Raw genomic sequence first — 15,135 nt, 5'->3', positions numbered from 1 at the left:
TGATGGTTGTTTTATGCAGTAAAACTGCAATGGCAGTTTGATTGCTGGGGGAAAAAAGTATGTAATGAACTCTTTCTTCCAGGAACATCTTATTTTTTTTGTCATTAGATTTTTGAGCATTTCATTGGAATAGTTCTGTATTAACTAATTTAGGCAAAGAGTGGCTTATACATTGCATACAGAACTTATCATCAATGTTTTGCATTTCAGCATGCAAAATGCTTCTTTGTGATGACAAGCAGCAGCTCGTATCTTTAAGGGCTGTTTGCTCCTTGTGACAAGAAGTTAGCTCCTCTTGGTTTCAGTGACCCTTCATGCTAGAAATTGATGTATTTTTTTTTTAAACTTTGAAATTTACAAAATCTTGTTCCAGTAGGATAGTCTACAAAACATATCCAATATATACATAATACATACATCAGATGTTTGCAGTTTGGTCCATGGAGACTGGTAACTTCATACTGTAGTTCTTTTAACCTATTTCACTTCTACACATTGCAGACTGAAGTGTCACCTGAGTTGTAAAAAAAAAAATCAAGACCATGTAGTAGTAAACAAGTTAAATGAACAGAGACAGAAATTATAGAAATTATATATAGTAACATTATGGTTTTTAAAAACAAGTTTCACTTGAAATTATCCCACAACAAAGACAGCAAGATGTTGTGTTGTTTTGTTTCAGGTTCTTTGTTGTTTTTTTTTTTAAAGAAGCACTATTGTTTGTTTCTAAAGGAGCAGTAGCAGTGGTAGTGAAGGACCATTTAATTTTTTAAAAAATGTATTTCAAAAGAAAAGGTCATAATTCTTGCCTTTCAAAAGATAGGGGGGAAGATAACTCTTTCTATGGCCCAAGCAAGTTATACCGTTATGGGCCTTTAAAGTAGATATCAGATTGAAAGGAACACCCCCTTCCCTCCCAAAGGCACATATCTCCTGCTATTAAGTATACTACTTGACAGAGCTAAAGAAAATAAACTATCTTTGCACTAGATAATATTCCCCTTTAAAAGAATGCTTTTTCCTCAATTTCACATATTTATTTTTTGGTCTCTGAGTAAAGAATGGAATCTGTAATTCGGCTTAGCTTCACTGCATTTTCTTTTACTGTGGGGCCTCATGAGTTTCAAACATTCATATTTAGGCCATAGTACCAGAAATAGCTGTTCCCAAGAAAGCTCCTGGTTCCAAACAAAACTCACTAAAATCCATGGAGGATCAAGTGATAGAGGGTTCACTGGGCATTGTTAATCAATTAGAAATCAGTCTCTCATATATTTCTAAATGACTGACCCTTCTGACATACCCATGATATTAATTTTTCCTTGAACTTGCAAATCTTGTACTCCTGCAAGAAACTTTTTAAAGTTTCTGGCTAAGATGCAGAAGAACACTTAATATGTCATCCTAAAGCTTTCAAGAGCAAAAGCAAGTGAACAGAACTTAAAATCCATAATAATAGAAAATTAAGATTTAAAGCAAATTTTGTGGATTAAGTGCCTGAAATCTCAAGGTCAGGACTCAAATACCCTGTACTCAGTTCATGAATGCGATTAAACTAAAATTTTGTTTATATTTCTCAGTCAAATGCATGGCTAATTCTCTTTGTAACCTCTAGTTTCTGTATGTTGTTTATAAAAGGGTATACCTATTTTACAAGGTGTTCAATACCTTGTGACGAGCACAGAAACGAAAGCTTGCAACCTGCGTACTGATATTTAAATGGTATTTAATAATATAATTTGCTTAAGGCCGAGACCTAACAAACCTTGAAGTAAATTCAAGCACCGACTTGGATGTGTGAGGCTGCAGGCCAACGACACGCAGGCGCTGTCAGGACCCCCAGCCCCGCTACTTCAGCGTATTCTTTTTTTCTTTAAACGGGAAGAAAGAGTCATGTAAAAGTGACTTTTGGAAAAGGCCTTGAAAATTACACCCTAAAGCCCTGCTACGGCAGGGCTTACCCACACCCCACCTCAGCCGCACGACAGGGGAACGGCAGCGCGCCGCTCGCCTCAGCCGGCGCCGCGCCACCGGCTCCTTCCGCCCTCCCAGGCGTTGAAGTACGGGCGCAGAAGCGGGCACCTCCGCGGGCGTGCGGAGGCCGGTACCCCTCCGCGCCCCCAGGCGAGGCAAAGAGACCGCCTCTGTGTGAGGCCCGAGGGCTATGAGGGGGGTGGTACCCCGCCCCCCCCAGCAGCGCCATTTCCGCGCGAGGCGCCGCAGCGCCCCACCGCCGCGCGCTCCCCTCCCGCCTGGGCGGCTGCGCAGAGCCGAGCGGCACGGGATGGCGGCTCGCCCCGCCCCGCCCTGCCGCCCCGCCCCGGCGGGGTGGGGCTGCGGGAAGCGGCAGGCGCGGCGCGGGCGGCCCCGGTTGCCTCGGCACCGGCCTTGTAGCAAAGGGTGCCCCGGGGTTGCCGCGACCCGGCCTCCTGCCTCCCGCCGCGGTGCCGAGGCCCGGAGCGGCGCAGCCCGCCCCTTTCGCCCCTCCCGCCGCCGCGCAGGCCTGGCGGTGCGAGGCATGAAGCTGACCAAAGCCCAGTACGATGAAATAGCCCAGTTCCTGGGGCACGTGCAGCCCACCCGGCAGAGCCTGAGGAAGCTGAAGGAGAAGTTCCCTAGGTAAGTGCTTCCTGCCTTCCGCCGCCCCGGCCCGGCCCGGCCCGGCCCCGGGCGGGCGGCTCGGGCCCCCGGCGGCGGCCTGCGAGCTCGCTGCAGGCGGGGGCCGCTCCGCCGGCGCCAGCCCGTGCCCCCAGTTCCAGGCCCCACACGGTACAAAATCACTTGGACATGCACACGGTCATCGACGGCAAGCGACAGCTCGCTGGAGCTCCTGCGAGGAGCAGGGTACTCCCCGCTCTCTGGGACTTGAGAAGTTGGCATAAAATAAAGAGTGCTTCCCGCCCCCGCCACACGGCCAGATAAAAGCGCTCAGGTCACTCTTGAGGTTGTTAAACACCAAGTAGATCTTCTTATGTGAAGTGTTAAGGCTCAGGCCGTTCCTCCGTGGCTGAGACCAAGGGCAGAATCCGGCCTGCAGTACCTCTGCCCCTGTGGCTTAGGGAAAAGGGGCTTTCTGGACCCATTACTCTCTACCTGGTGCTGCTTTTCAGTTGAAGGCTGGAAAAGGGATCACCTACTTATATGTGAGTGTTATCTGCTTCCTCGCCTGAGCTGCATTCAGAATTGTCAAAGGCACTTGGAAATGACCATAGGCTAGCATGGGAAGGTGTACACGACAGAATGCTCCGTGCACTGATCTTCGTTGCCAAAATTTGCTCACTACCACCAACAACAGGGTTGTAAAGGACATGTAGCAAGGTTTTTCTCTTTTTTTCAGGTTTGGGGGAAGGATTACTAGTGCTGAATTTGGACAGGAAGCCACATCGGATTCTGTAGGGAAAGGAGTGGTGCTGTCTCTAAAATGCATCAGAAAACTGCAGGTTTTTTAGTGCATACTTTGGTGAGAGAGGGGAATAAGTAAACAGAAAATCGTTCCCATGCTTCCTGAGCAAGCCCTGCTAGTCTTGCCACGAGCGTGGCTGAGGAAACTGTCTGAAGCTGTGTATAACTTAAAGTGGATGAAGAGCCAACATTAACTTAGGCTTTTAAACCATCCAGTGAAATCTTCTCCTTTTCAGGGAAGTGCGTAATGTAGTTGAAAATCAAGCTGAGGGAAAAGCCCTATTGTAGAGATGAAGTGATGCTAAAGCAATGTGTTTGGTTCAGCGAGTGCATTGAGTTGTGTTGTTGGGAACTCGGCTCGCCTTGCACAGCACATCTGCAACTTGGGGAACCACTTACTGTGACAGCATATGTCTAAGGAGCTTAGATTTGGCTTTATCGCTTTGGTGCTAATGAAATTAGAAGAGTGTTTGTGTGTATATACGCATGCATGCGCGCACACACATGCACATGTTCTCTTTCTGTAGTCTCCTTGTAAAGCTGTCCTGAAAGAAGGTTAGAATTTCTTTTTTCCAGGTCCATCACTGTGTGTAGGAACCCGCTTCCAAGACAGATCCATAGGCACATGAGTGTCCGTCACAGGGAAAGTTGCCAGGCCTTTCTGCTGATGCATTTTACTTACCAGACCACTTCTTTGATGCTGCAAAAGATCCATTGACTCCTCAGTTTGAGACTCCTGAAAAACTGTGTACTAATAGCAATGCAGAGTTATATCAGGAAGAAATTATTTTTTTCTAAAGCAGCTGGCTTCAGTGTGGTGAACATTGAAAAGCAGAGATTAGCTATGGTAGTTGTTTCCATGATTTGCTGGCTTAACACACAGTTGTCTTCTTATCCACATTATGAGATGAGAATGTCCTCTTCTGAAGTCTGCTTGTAGGCCTCTCCTGAATTTTGTTTGTCCGTCCTGGGAGAAGGCTAAAATCTTCTATTTGAATGATGAATGAACTGATACCTTTTTTTAACAAAATGTCTTAAGACGGTATATTTTGAGGTGGTCTGCATGTCTCCTTTCTGTGAATGGCTCAGCAAGTGATGTTTCTTTGTTGTCTTTTCGTTTATTTCTCCCGGCAAGGCAGATGCAGAAGGCCCTCAGGGAAAAAGTTTGTAGTAGCAAAATATGTTGGGCTAATGATTTTGAGATGCAGTTGAAAAATAATACTAATGCATTCCAAGGCCACTGCTTGCCTTAGCACCAAGGGAGAGGTATTGAAATAGGTGTGTGTTATAACATGAAAAGCAGGCAGTGTCTAATACAGTTATCTTGTAAAAGAGGCCAGCTGCAGAGATTTGTAAACTTGTGTAAACTTAAGTGCTAAAGGGGAGGCTTTTTCAGTGATGTGTTTTATAACTGTGGAGTAAGTGTCTTATAGTAGTCTAGAACCCGTGTCATTCTCTTCTAGTACGAGAAGGGTCTGATTGGACTTTTTGGACGCTTTCTTTCTTTATTAAAACTAAAATCAAGCAAGCCCCCACCCCACCCACCCACCCACCCAAACTTTCTAATTCAGTCGTCTTAAGAAAATATTCTAGAATCTGTCATGGCACTTGCAGTGTGATGAAGGTGTCCATAATCAGTTTGTTATTATTACTTGGTAATTGTTGCCGATTCAAACTGGAAAATAGTAACATCCATAATAGCTGCTTTCACTCTGCACATTCAATCTTTCCCTAGGAAGGATCTGTATTCCACTGGTAATGCAATACATAAATTGACAGTTTTCAAATATTTCTGGTTCCTACTGCCTCATAGAACTTGAGAGTCTTTGGATTTCTGCATTAATGTGCTCAGGATTTTCTAATACTGTCTTATCTATTAGTTCCTCTTGTGTCTGTTGTGTTTCTTGAAGACTCACAGTTTATACTCCTTACTTGTATAAAGTATCTTTCACGCTTGTTATGGGCCTGCTCTTGTTCTACAATTTCTCCCTAAGAGTAATTTGTAATTTCCATAAAATTATTGCCACAGTTTAGTATGTTATGTGGTGGCTGCCAATGTGACCTGTGAATCTAAATAATTTTTTGACAGGGTAGTTTGTTCTTTACTGTAATTGAACTACTTCAGCAGGTGAGATTACTGCTTCAAAAGGGTGGTACCATGTGATCTATTAATGTCAAATAGTCAAAATTAGACTGCTTATAAAGCATTAAGACTTTCAAATTTTATTTTTTTTCAAACCTGTAACATTACAGACAAAATGGGTCTAGTCTACTATGCTTAAAATCCAGTTATTTTTCAAAAATAGGAACTTGGGAATCAAATAATTGTACTTTTTCTGTTATTGCTGCACTTTGTATTGCATGCCTGGCAATTACCAGTGTATTTATTTATTTGTTTATTTATTCTTAAGGTATTTGTTACATGCTTAGCAGTTGTCTTCTAATGTGTTCATGTTTAAAAGCAGGATTTTTGGATGACCTGAGGATTATCAAAATGTAATTTTGAGCACTAAGAACGATAAATCTTTGCCAGTATTGGATCACTGATACGTAGTTCCTTTGAGCTTCTTAATGTATACACCACTGGACTGATAATTCTATATGTTCTGTGTTGTGCTCTTCTAAAGCATACCACCTTTTCTGCTTTGTTTCTCACTACCTACTTGCTAATAATTTGTGTTTTTCTTTGTAACTTCTGTATTTTATTCTTCTGCTTTCCCTTTAGCCATGGACTCATGTTCTTCTGTGATGCTATTCTTCTCAGTGAGACCTAATGTCTCAATTGGATTACCCATTGTAGAGCTAGTTGTAGGAAATGTAGGGTATTGCAGGAAATGCACTGAGAAAGTTACATCTTTTTATTTTCGGTGCTTGTTTCTCTCTTAAATAGTAGTTAGAGCTGCCTACAAGTAGAATTTTCTGCAAAAGAATCACTTTTGTGTTACCTGTTTATGGTGACAGATGTAGCTTAGACCTTTAAACTTCTAACTGTATTCAACTCTTTTAACTTGTACAGAAAAGTCCAATTTCTAAGGGTTTGATTTAACCCAAGCTGATATTCTAGTACTTCAGTTTTGTTTTTTCGGGGGGGTGGTGGGGTATGTGTAAAATCTCAGTTCTTCTGTATATGGCAGAATACAGTTTCTTTTCAGAAACTTTTCCTGAAGCTTGTCACCAATAGGACATGATTGAAAAATGACTGGACCCTTCTCAAATATATACCTTGTACATATTTTGCTGTTCTTCTTCATATCCAATTTTGAGTGAATATTACGGTTTTCTTGATTGACTCTTCCTTTCGTCTCTATCAAGCTTTCTAAGGGTGTAAGGTTTGCTGGCCCAATTCATTATGGTACTGTCTTGTTTTTTCTTCTGCAGTGTTTTTCCTGGTTTGGTTCTGTTCTGAGCCTTTCAGTTTCTTACACTATGTTGTGCTTGAACTGGGAATTCCAGAAACTTTCTGACAGCGTGAGTTGCCTTGCATCTTTTAGAGGTTCCAAAAACCATGCTTTTCAAGTTCTTGCATTGAACAGTTGTGAAACATATTTCATTCCATCTAGGAGTGCTGTATTCTTCCATAGCAAATTTATGCAGTCTCTATTGTTTCTCTTCCTTACTTATAAGTTGTTGAACAAACTTAGTGCCTCTAGCCGAACTTCTCTTTCAGTACTTTCAGTTTTATTCCTGTAAAAAAAAAAGTGTTCTTTTTTGGGCCTGAGTGCAAACTCTTGATAGTTTCAAAGTACTAGGATTTCAATTAAAGTTTTTAGCAGCTGCTCTGTGCAGGTCTTCACTTCTCTTTTGTGCATCTGTTCCAAGAAGTACTGTCCTGTTTGTGTGTCCCTTCTGTGAAAGTTTCTTTCATAGTGATCAGGAAGAGCTTTTGTTACAGCAGAAAGTTAAGAGAAGCTGGTATAAATATAAGAGAAGAACTTATCCCCCCCCTTTTATTTCCCAGTAAGCAGGAGAAACGTGATGCACAGGTTCATATTGATATACTTGATATTCAGACATGGATATTTGGTTTTAACACATGTAACTTCATGTTTGATTATTGGAATGTGCACAGTCTTTGTTCCCAGAGCATATCAAGTGATGGACGTTCCTGTACATATATGACCTGTTTTCTTCATTACTTAATATCACTTCAGGTTTTACACACATTTTCAGTAGTTATGTTGCTCTTTCTCCAAATTACTTATAGCTTTATTAAATGACACTGGGCCTGGAAAGCATCCCAACAAGATTTTTCATTTTAAAAAAATTATCTGCATGGTAATGTCTGCCAATGTAAATGAGAAAATATAATCTATTTATTATTTGCTCATTTTTATCACTTTCTCAGTGATGGTTCATACTGAAACAAAGCCCCTGAAGAAGTTTAAATGCATGGCATCAATGTTATTTCTTGTACCAGCCATTTAAGACTGAGTTAACATTTTTTCTTCCTCTTTTCCAGTGTCATTGTACCCTCTCTTTTTGGTTTTTAGAGCTGGGGATAGATAGGCCTCTGATTTTTCTCTTCCAGCCAGTTTTACTTACAAGGAAATACATTGCTTTTTTGTGAATAATTTCATTCTGCCTTTATGCAGTTGCTTAGATGATCAAGCAGTACTGATATGCCCAAGACGGTTGTGGTGGGAAACAGGGAGGCAGAACTGCTCCTCTCTTTCCTCTCCCTCTTTTTTCTTTTTTCTTTCCATTTCTGTGTTGTGGTACCTGCTGCTAATGGAGCCTGGTTCAAGGTGGAAGGAGAATCCTCTGTCCTCTGCCCTAGTGCTCTTTGGAGCTGCTGTTACCCAGGAAGGCGGTACAGTGAAGCTCAGGAGCAATGGGCAGCTAGCTGTCTACATGAATTTCAGAGCTTTAGGCTCAGGACTCAAGCACAGGTATATTAGACAGGTAAATCTTACCTATGAGCAGGCAGCCTACTGGTGTGTGACACTTCACTTGAACTCTCATTTAGAAAGTTGCTTTTGTGCCTGTGAGTGCTAGAAACATTTCTCTTACAAAAAAAGAAACTGTAAGGGCACGTTTTAAGCTGCCTCTGCTTTTCTATGTTCTCACTGCTTAACAATGAAATAAATTCATGCTCTGCCTATATAAACTACGTCATTGATTTCAGTAGACCGGCTCACAAGAGAAAAGAAAGTGGATGTTAGCAGGAGATGCAAAGTCTTGGAGGGAGATGCTAAATGCTGTTGGTATATTTCCACCCTGTCTGTTTTGAAGTGGCAAATAGTTTGCACTAGTATACTGTGTTTAAATGATCTGGAGCATATAGCTGGAGCAGCTGTGAAAACAGTAAGATTTTTAAAGTTCTGTGTTTCTTATTTCTTCTTCTATTTAGAATTCAAAGTTTTGCACTACCTGTTGTGTTTTTTTTTTTTTTTGTCTATTATATGTAGCAAAAGCCTAATATAATTTAAAATTTATGTACTTGAAGCTGCATTTAACCTCACAGGTAAATAGATGGATACTAAGAGATGAGAAAGAGGTCTCGGCTCATTATTTGAAAAGAAAATTAACAATATACTGGTTTTCACAAATGTACAGTAAGATGTAGCATATTCAAAATAATCCTAAAATGAAATAAAAATTTACTATACAAAGTAATTATGTTAGCTCTGACCTGATATTGTTCCCTTCGGAAAGATGTTCTTACTTATCTGAACCCTTGGTAGGACATCTACTATAATAGGACATCTACAGCTTTGATAGGGTAAACCAGAAGGTGGTACAGGTTTTTAATTTTCACTGTAAATGCAAGTGAACAAGCCTTGAAGAACTGGTATCTGGTTGGATTTGGTATGTCTTGCTAAAAAAGTTTGCTTATGCTTTGACCCTAAATAGTAAGGATTCTAATCCTCCTCATAATACAAAGTATTGCATGACAGAAATTAACTAAATCAGCATATAACTCAGAACAACTTTGTCTCCTCCATTATTCATATAGATTGAATGTAAGATACTTATTTAAACGCTAGCTATTGATAACACGGAAGCTTTCAGAGTAGAATGGGAAATACAGTTTTGCTCAGTTTCGGGGCTCTCCAAAACCAACAGAGAGGATTTAGACAGAACATTCTTACGTTGACATGTGTAAAATCTAGATCTTCAGGACATGAGTGTCTTCCAGATTTATTTGGAGAGAGGTAGAAAGGATTTTTTTAAGTCGCTTGCATGTTATCTATTAACTAAAAAGTAGATGACATATATAAGCATGTGCCAACATGAAAGTTAATTTTGAGGGAAGTCCGTTGTAGTTTTCTGTTACAATTTTTACGAGTGTAATCATCCTCTTCCTTACAAGCATTTCCACATATGTTGTCCATCCTAGCAAAATGCTAAGTTATTTCAAAGGTTAATCTTGAAATTTTGCTTGAAATGCTCAGCCAAAATTAAGGTTGTACTTTCTGAATTCTTGAGTACTGATAAGTCTCTTCCTTCTCTCTTAACCTTTCCCCCTTATAGTACAGGAAGTGCCACCATCATGCTGCATAATCATGCAGAACAGGACTTACTACACTTGTGAAACTCATTTTGGTTGAGTAAAGGGAAAGCCTGTTTGGCCTTGAGGAATTTATTCAAACCACTTAGAAGCCAATCCTGCATACTTTGAAGATTTGATAGTGAAATACAGTGATTGGCAAGGGTCTCTTAAAACACACGTGGAAGTTAGTTCTCCATAATTTGAAAAGGCATTCTGAGTCTGTTGTAGCTGTGTTGGGTGCTTTTGTTTAATACAGAAGAAAAGAAGGAAAGAGAGAATAGAGGGAAAGGAAAAAATATACAGAGAGAAAAGAGGAAAAAAGGACAGAAAAAAGAAAAAGAAAAAATTAAAAAAAGGGAAAACATAGACAAGAGGGAAGAGAGAGAAAATGCAGGAGAAAAAAGGGAGAGAAAAAGAAACAGAAAGAGAAAAGGAAAAGAAAAAGGGAAAATAAAACAGGAAAAGAGAAACAGAAGGGAAAAGAAACAAGAAAGGGAAAGAAACAAGAAAGGGAAAGAACAAGGGGAAGAAAGAGAAAGAGAAAGAAAGACAATAATTTTATATGTCAAAGCTGAGGGAGTATTCTTGGTCACAGTGTACATTACTGTGTTGCTTCATGAAGTTTAATTTGGTTGTACTTTTTGCCACTTCACAAACTGCATCCTTGTGTTAATCACCAGTAGGATAGGAATGTAAGTCTTGTGGCACTATCTTCTTCCTAAGTATTTCATTCTAAAGCAGCCTTGGTGTCATCAGACAGACCAACAGATGTATGTAGATTTAAGGGCCAGATTATGGCGGTTGTTAAGGAAGGATGAAGTGGAAGTTTTAGCACTGACCATATGTGCATTTTAATTGACTTGTGGATTTTAGGATACCATTATATACATGTTGCTTGTACTTAAGATCAATGATAAAAATGGTAATTCTTGATTGTATTTTAGAAACAGGTCCATACCGTATCATTCTTCTGAAGCCTGCAAAGAAGTCTAGGCTAGAGTTTTATGAGCAGAGGAGATTTGCTATATCAGAGGGGAAAATATTTTATTCATGTGTTGTTTTTTGGACAATCATATTCTGGGCTATATTACAATGGCACGATAAATTGCTGAATACACTGTCTGCTGAATATGACCTCACCATGAAAAATTTGATGCATTAGAGTAGGAAAGGTTGGAATATATCAACCTTAGCTGACAAGGGACTTTGAATTTTGACCTAGCACAGATGACCTTTGTGTGCAATAAAAGTGAGTTTAATCTCCAGGTCAAGGTTGAGGTGAACGGTAGGGCAATGTGGATTGGTTTGTGCTGGCTGTGACTGGATCACACCTAGCAAGCAAAGAAATCCAAGGTCTTTGCATTTCAGAGTAACCAAATGCTTATTTACCCAAAGTTTACTCATATCTGTTATACCACCTTCAAAAACTGTGCTGTACTGTAGACAGCTAACTCTTCAGCAGCTGTGGACTAGTTCGTTTGAAGCTCAGTGTTTCAGAATAAGAAGTGTGAGGTACGTATATTCTACTCCTATAGATCATTGAATAGGTAAGCTAAATAAAATTTCTCCTCTAGCATGTAGAAGAAAGACTGTCAAGTATATTGCCTTGCTATGAAAAGGATGAGATCTAGAAGCTTTATTTCTTTGACAGATAACCTGTCTTCGGAACATGGGAAGTTTATTCCTAAATGCCTTATGCTTTTAGGAGGAACACAATTAAGAGAATTCTGATAGGTTTCGCTAGGCAGATACAAAGAAAACGGGTCCTTTTGAGCACTTCCTTGCTGTAAAAGGTATTTGATCAAAGAAGGTAAGTTAAAAAATGTTTTGGGGGTTGTCTAGGTTAAATAATGAAGACATATAGATTAATTTAAATAAAAAGATTGTAGTGTTTTATAGTAGTCATAGACAAAATCTGTCTTTTTAACTGGCTGGTGTTCCAGGAGTGCTGTTTTACTAACACGCTAACGGTACATGCCCTGAATACTTTAGACAGATAAGAGTGGTAGCAGTGGTGCTGTTGGAAGGAGGGGGGGAAGGAGGGAGTTCTCTTTAAATCAGCCAGGAAAAAAATAAAGTTTGAGACTAATGGAAAGAACCTCTACTCCTTTAATAGAGCCTGCAAAATATATTCTCCAGGACTGATCAGCTCTGAAGGCTCTAGAGGTTTGATGATTGGAATGGCAGGAAATCACGCTTTCAGGACATAACGAATTGACTAGGCCATCCATCATTTGTTAGCATGCGCTGAAACGCTGGGTTTGTGTGCAGAGGTCTGTGATTTAGTAAATACTTGGGAGATGAATAGAGCTTACACACAAGGGAAGATATTGCTGTCCTTCAGCAGCGTTAGACACAGATCCCTGCTGAGAAGGCCGTCTGACAGCAGCTCATCAGTAACTGGCCTGTCACAGTCAGTGATGCCCACCAGCCATCCCCAGTATATTAAATGCATTTTTAATATCTGCTTCAGTAGATTTAATGAAGAAAATTTAGTTTCCATACTCTGATCACTGCTTTCTCAAGTGTTTTAAAGCATTGAGTGAAGCTCTTCCAAGAAAGGAACTGTGCTGATACCTGGAGGAGTTGATTGAAAATGAAACATAATGCAAACAGGATTGTTGTTATCCAAACAGTTTCCTTAAAGCAAAATAAAAATGTTTGGAAAAAGCAGTGATCTTCTTATAAACAATTGACCCTCCTGCAGGGGGACCTTATGCAGCAGGCTGTACAGCAGCAGAGATGCAGTGCTGGAAAAGGTGTACGCACAGTGGTTCTGTTTAGTGTGGCTGGGCTTGCCAAAAGGCGTAATTGCATTTCCTATGCTTTCAGATGTCAGTCCTTGAATCAGATCGTCGTTCTGTCTGGCTTTAGAGTCCTGAGAGGAGGGTAGCTATGAATGGAAGGAATAGAATAGATGATGGTTTTAGTATCTAATATAGGTTTTTGTTTGGTTTTGGTATTTTTGCAAGGGATGCAGTTGATGAAAATCATTGTAGTGTTCCATGGCATTATTTAAACTGATGTAGGAAACAAATAATAAGACACAATGGAAAATAAAACTTGTGCTGATTTTATAACTTAGCAGGTTCACTGAGAGTTATTCAGTACTGACATTCTGCTTGTAAAGATTGTATGGAATTATTTTTTTAACTTTGTAGCAAATGATAAGATCTTTTGCTGTCCATATACATAGATAAACTTCCTGGTTGTTTGAATTTTCTGGGCACTTTCAGGGAAAACTTCTGTTTACATAAAGGCAAATATGTTGGTTTTCCTTTTCTGGCGAGGTTCAGTGCTTATGATATTTACTTCAAGACAGCAAGACAAACAACTCGATTTTGTTGCAAACATCTATTTGAAACATTCACTTCTTGAGCTTTTTTCCCTCAGGAATCCATTCTGTGTTCACAGAAGAGAAAGCAAGTGCCGAATGAGACCTATAAATTTGATTCTTGTATGTGTCAAAACAGTAATGTATTAAATGCATATTATTATAAAAATTTAAGACATGTCCTAAACACTTACATTTTTATAACACATGACAATATTAAAGAATACATTTTCTTGTTAGCATCTGTTTGCTGTCATTGTTGGCAGGACCTGTGATTTATTACTTAAATTAATTACTACAACCATTTTGGTCTTGATATATGCCTTTAAGCTTATCACATCACTTAATAAAATAACATATATGCTTCTATGAGAGTAATTTTTTAATTGTTTGTTCCTCTAAGTTCTTGGTGAAAATACCATATCTATTTGCAATGTGAAAGTCTCAGAAGCTTGTATTATACTTCAAACTGAGTGAAATAATGGTGAGGATTAATTTCTGTAAGAATATGGAATACAGTAACTGGATCCTACTAAAATTGTCTCCTAAGACAAGCCTGAAAGAGTATTGTTACCCAGAAAACCCAACAGCATCGGAAGAGGAGTGGAAAAAACTGTTCTGTGTTTCTTCAGATCTGGTGATAGCTAAAAGCCTTGTTCATTTGTTTGGCTAATTGGTACCATACAAGTAGATTTCAAACTCCCATTGGCTTGCTAAGATTTCACGCTCTATGATTAGTTTTCAACTTGTATTTCATGGAGCCCTTGTTGTCCACGGACTTCAAATGAAGAATTCAGAGTAAATGAACTTCTTGTCAGCAGGCTTAAAGTTGCCAGACAGGAATCTGTGCCTGTTGTGGGAAAACGGTTTTGATTTGTGAACCCCTTAGGTTGAAAACTTCTGTTTTGTCAGCAACTAAAGCAATTTTATCTCTTATGGTTTCTTTTCATGCATGTTTTTTTAAATTCTGGAGTCCATAACATTTTTAATGTGGTAGTGATATGAATGGGATATACTGTCCCTTCCTGTGCACACTCCAGGATATCCAGTAGCCTGATTAATGGTGTCAGGCTCATTGCTCTATATAGAAGAATTCTTGAACTTCAGTTCCCTGCTTTATCCTTCTGATCGGAATAGGATATTTAAGCAAGTGCTGCCGTCCATCCAAACTGGTAATATGGCATCAGGTCAGGATGTGGTGCTGAAGAGGACTTTGTTGTTTGGGTCAGTGTCCTCTATTTGCATATCTGTCTCTAGGCCTGCAAGGTCTTGGAAGCATTTGATAGCATCAATTCCCAGATACCTCGAGAAGCTTCAACACTGAATAAAAATGTCCTAAGATAGCACACATTCTTCTTCCACAGAAAGCAGAATGTTGTCAAATATTTCTTTGAGTAAGACCCATGTGGTAGTAAAGGTAGCCTCTTGTGTAACGCAGCCTGTCTGTTTCAAAGACAACATAAAAACTACAACCAAAATAGAGGTAATGTTCACTTGTGTGACTGAATTAATACAAAGGGTCTTCTGGAGTTCCTCATTGTTAACTGAGGACCCAAACAGCAATAAGGACACCGTGTATCTCTGTTTCCATTTGTGGTGGGCTAGGAGATGACAGAATTTCTTATCAGTCCATTATCAATACTGGTAACATCCAGTTATTTGTTGCACCAATTCCGTGGAATGCAGATATGTATTATGAGGCTACAACTGGTGCAAAGTACGATAACTAATAGGCAGAGAGTGAGTGTAGGTTCCTACAGATGAAAAGGCTATTGAACATTAGCAGTTTCCAACATTAATATAAAATGCATGCAGCTCTCCTTCAGTTTTCAACACAGCTGAGCAATGTATCTTCCTAGACAAATGCATTATCTTGGATACACAAAATATAAAAAGATAAAGATAA

General features: G+C 39.7%; 1 protein-coding gene and 1 long non-coding RNA gene across 6 annotated transcripts in view; one reads left to right on the top strand and one right to left on the bottom strand.

Annotated features, from left to right (window-relative positions):
- Positions 1 to 749, bottom strand: part of LOC135314931 (uncharacterized) — a 32,044-nt gene extending 31,295 nt beyond the window's left edge. Inside the window, exon 1 of the long non-coding RNA XR_010374352.1 lies at positions 418 to 749. This is a non-coding gene — a long non-coding RNA (uncharacterized LOC135314931). The remainder of the gene's footprint in view (positions 1 to 417) is intronic.
- Positions 750 to 2,310: 1,561 nt separating this feature from the next.
- CDIN1 (CDAN1 interacting nuclease 1) overlaps positions 2,311 to 15,135 on the top strand; it is a 127,695-nt gene continuing 114,870 nt past the window's right edge. For 2 of the 5 annotated variants that reach the window (XM_064460156.1, XM_064460155.1), the window contains exon 1: positions 2,312 to 2,619. In XM_064460156.1, the coding sequence (XP_064316226.1) occupies positions 2,519 to 2,619 (101 nt within the window). In that variant the 5' untranslated portion in view covers positions 2,312 to 2,518. Of the gene's footprint in view, positions 2,620 to 15,135 lie in introns of all 5 variants that reach the window. The other 3 variants (XM_064460157.1, XM_064460163.1, XM_064460158.1) reach the window with 3 other exon arrangements.

The sequence above is a fragment of the Phalacrocorax carbo genome, chromosome 9, assembly GCF_963921805.1.
Source record: "Phalacrocorax carbo chromosome 9, bPhaCar2.1, whole genome shotgun sequence".
Lineage (NCBI taxonomy): Eukaryota > Metazoa > Chordata > Aves > Suliformes > Phalacrocoracidae > Phalacrocorax > Phalacrocorax carbo.
Note: the sequence above shows the minus strand (reverse complement) of the source record. Positions and strands in the feature narration are given on the sequence as shown.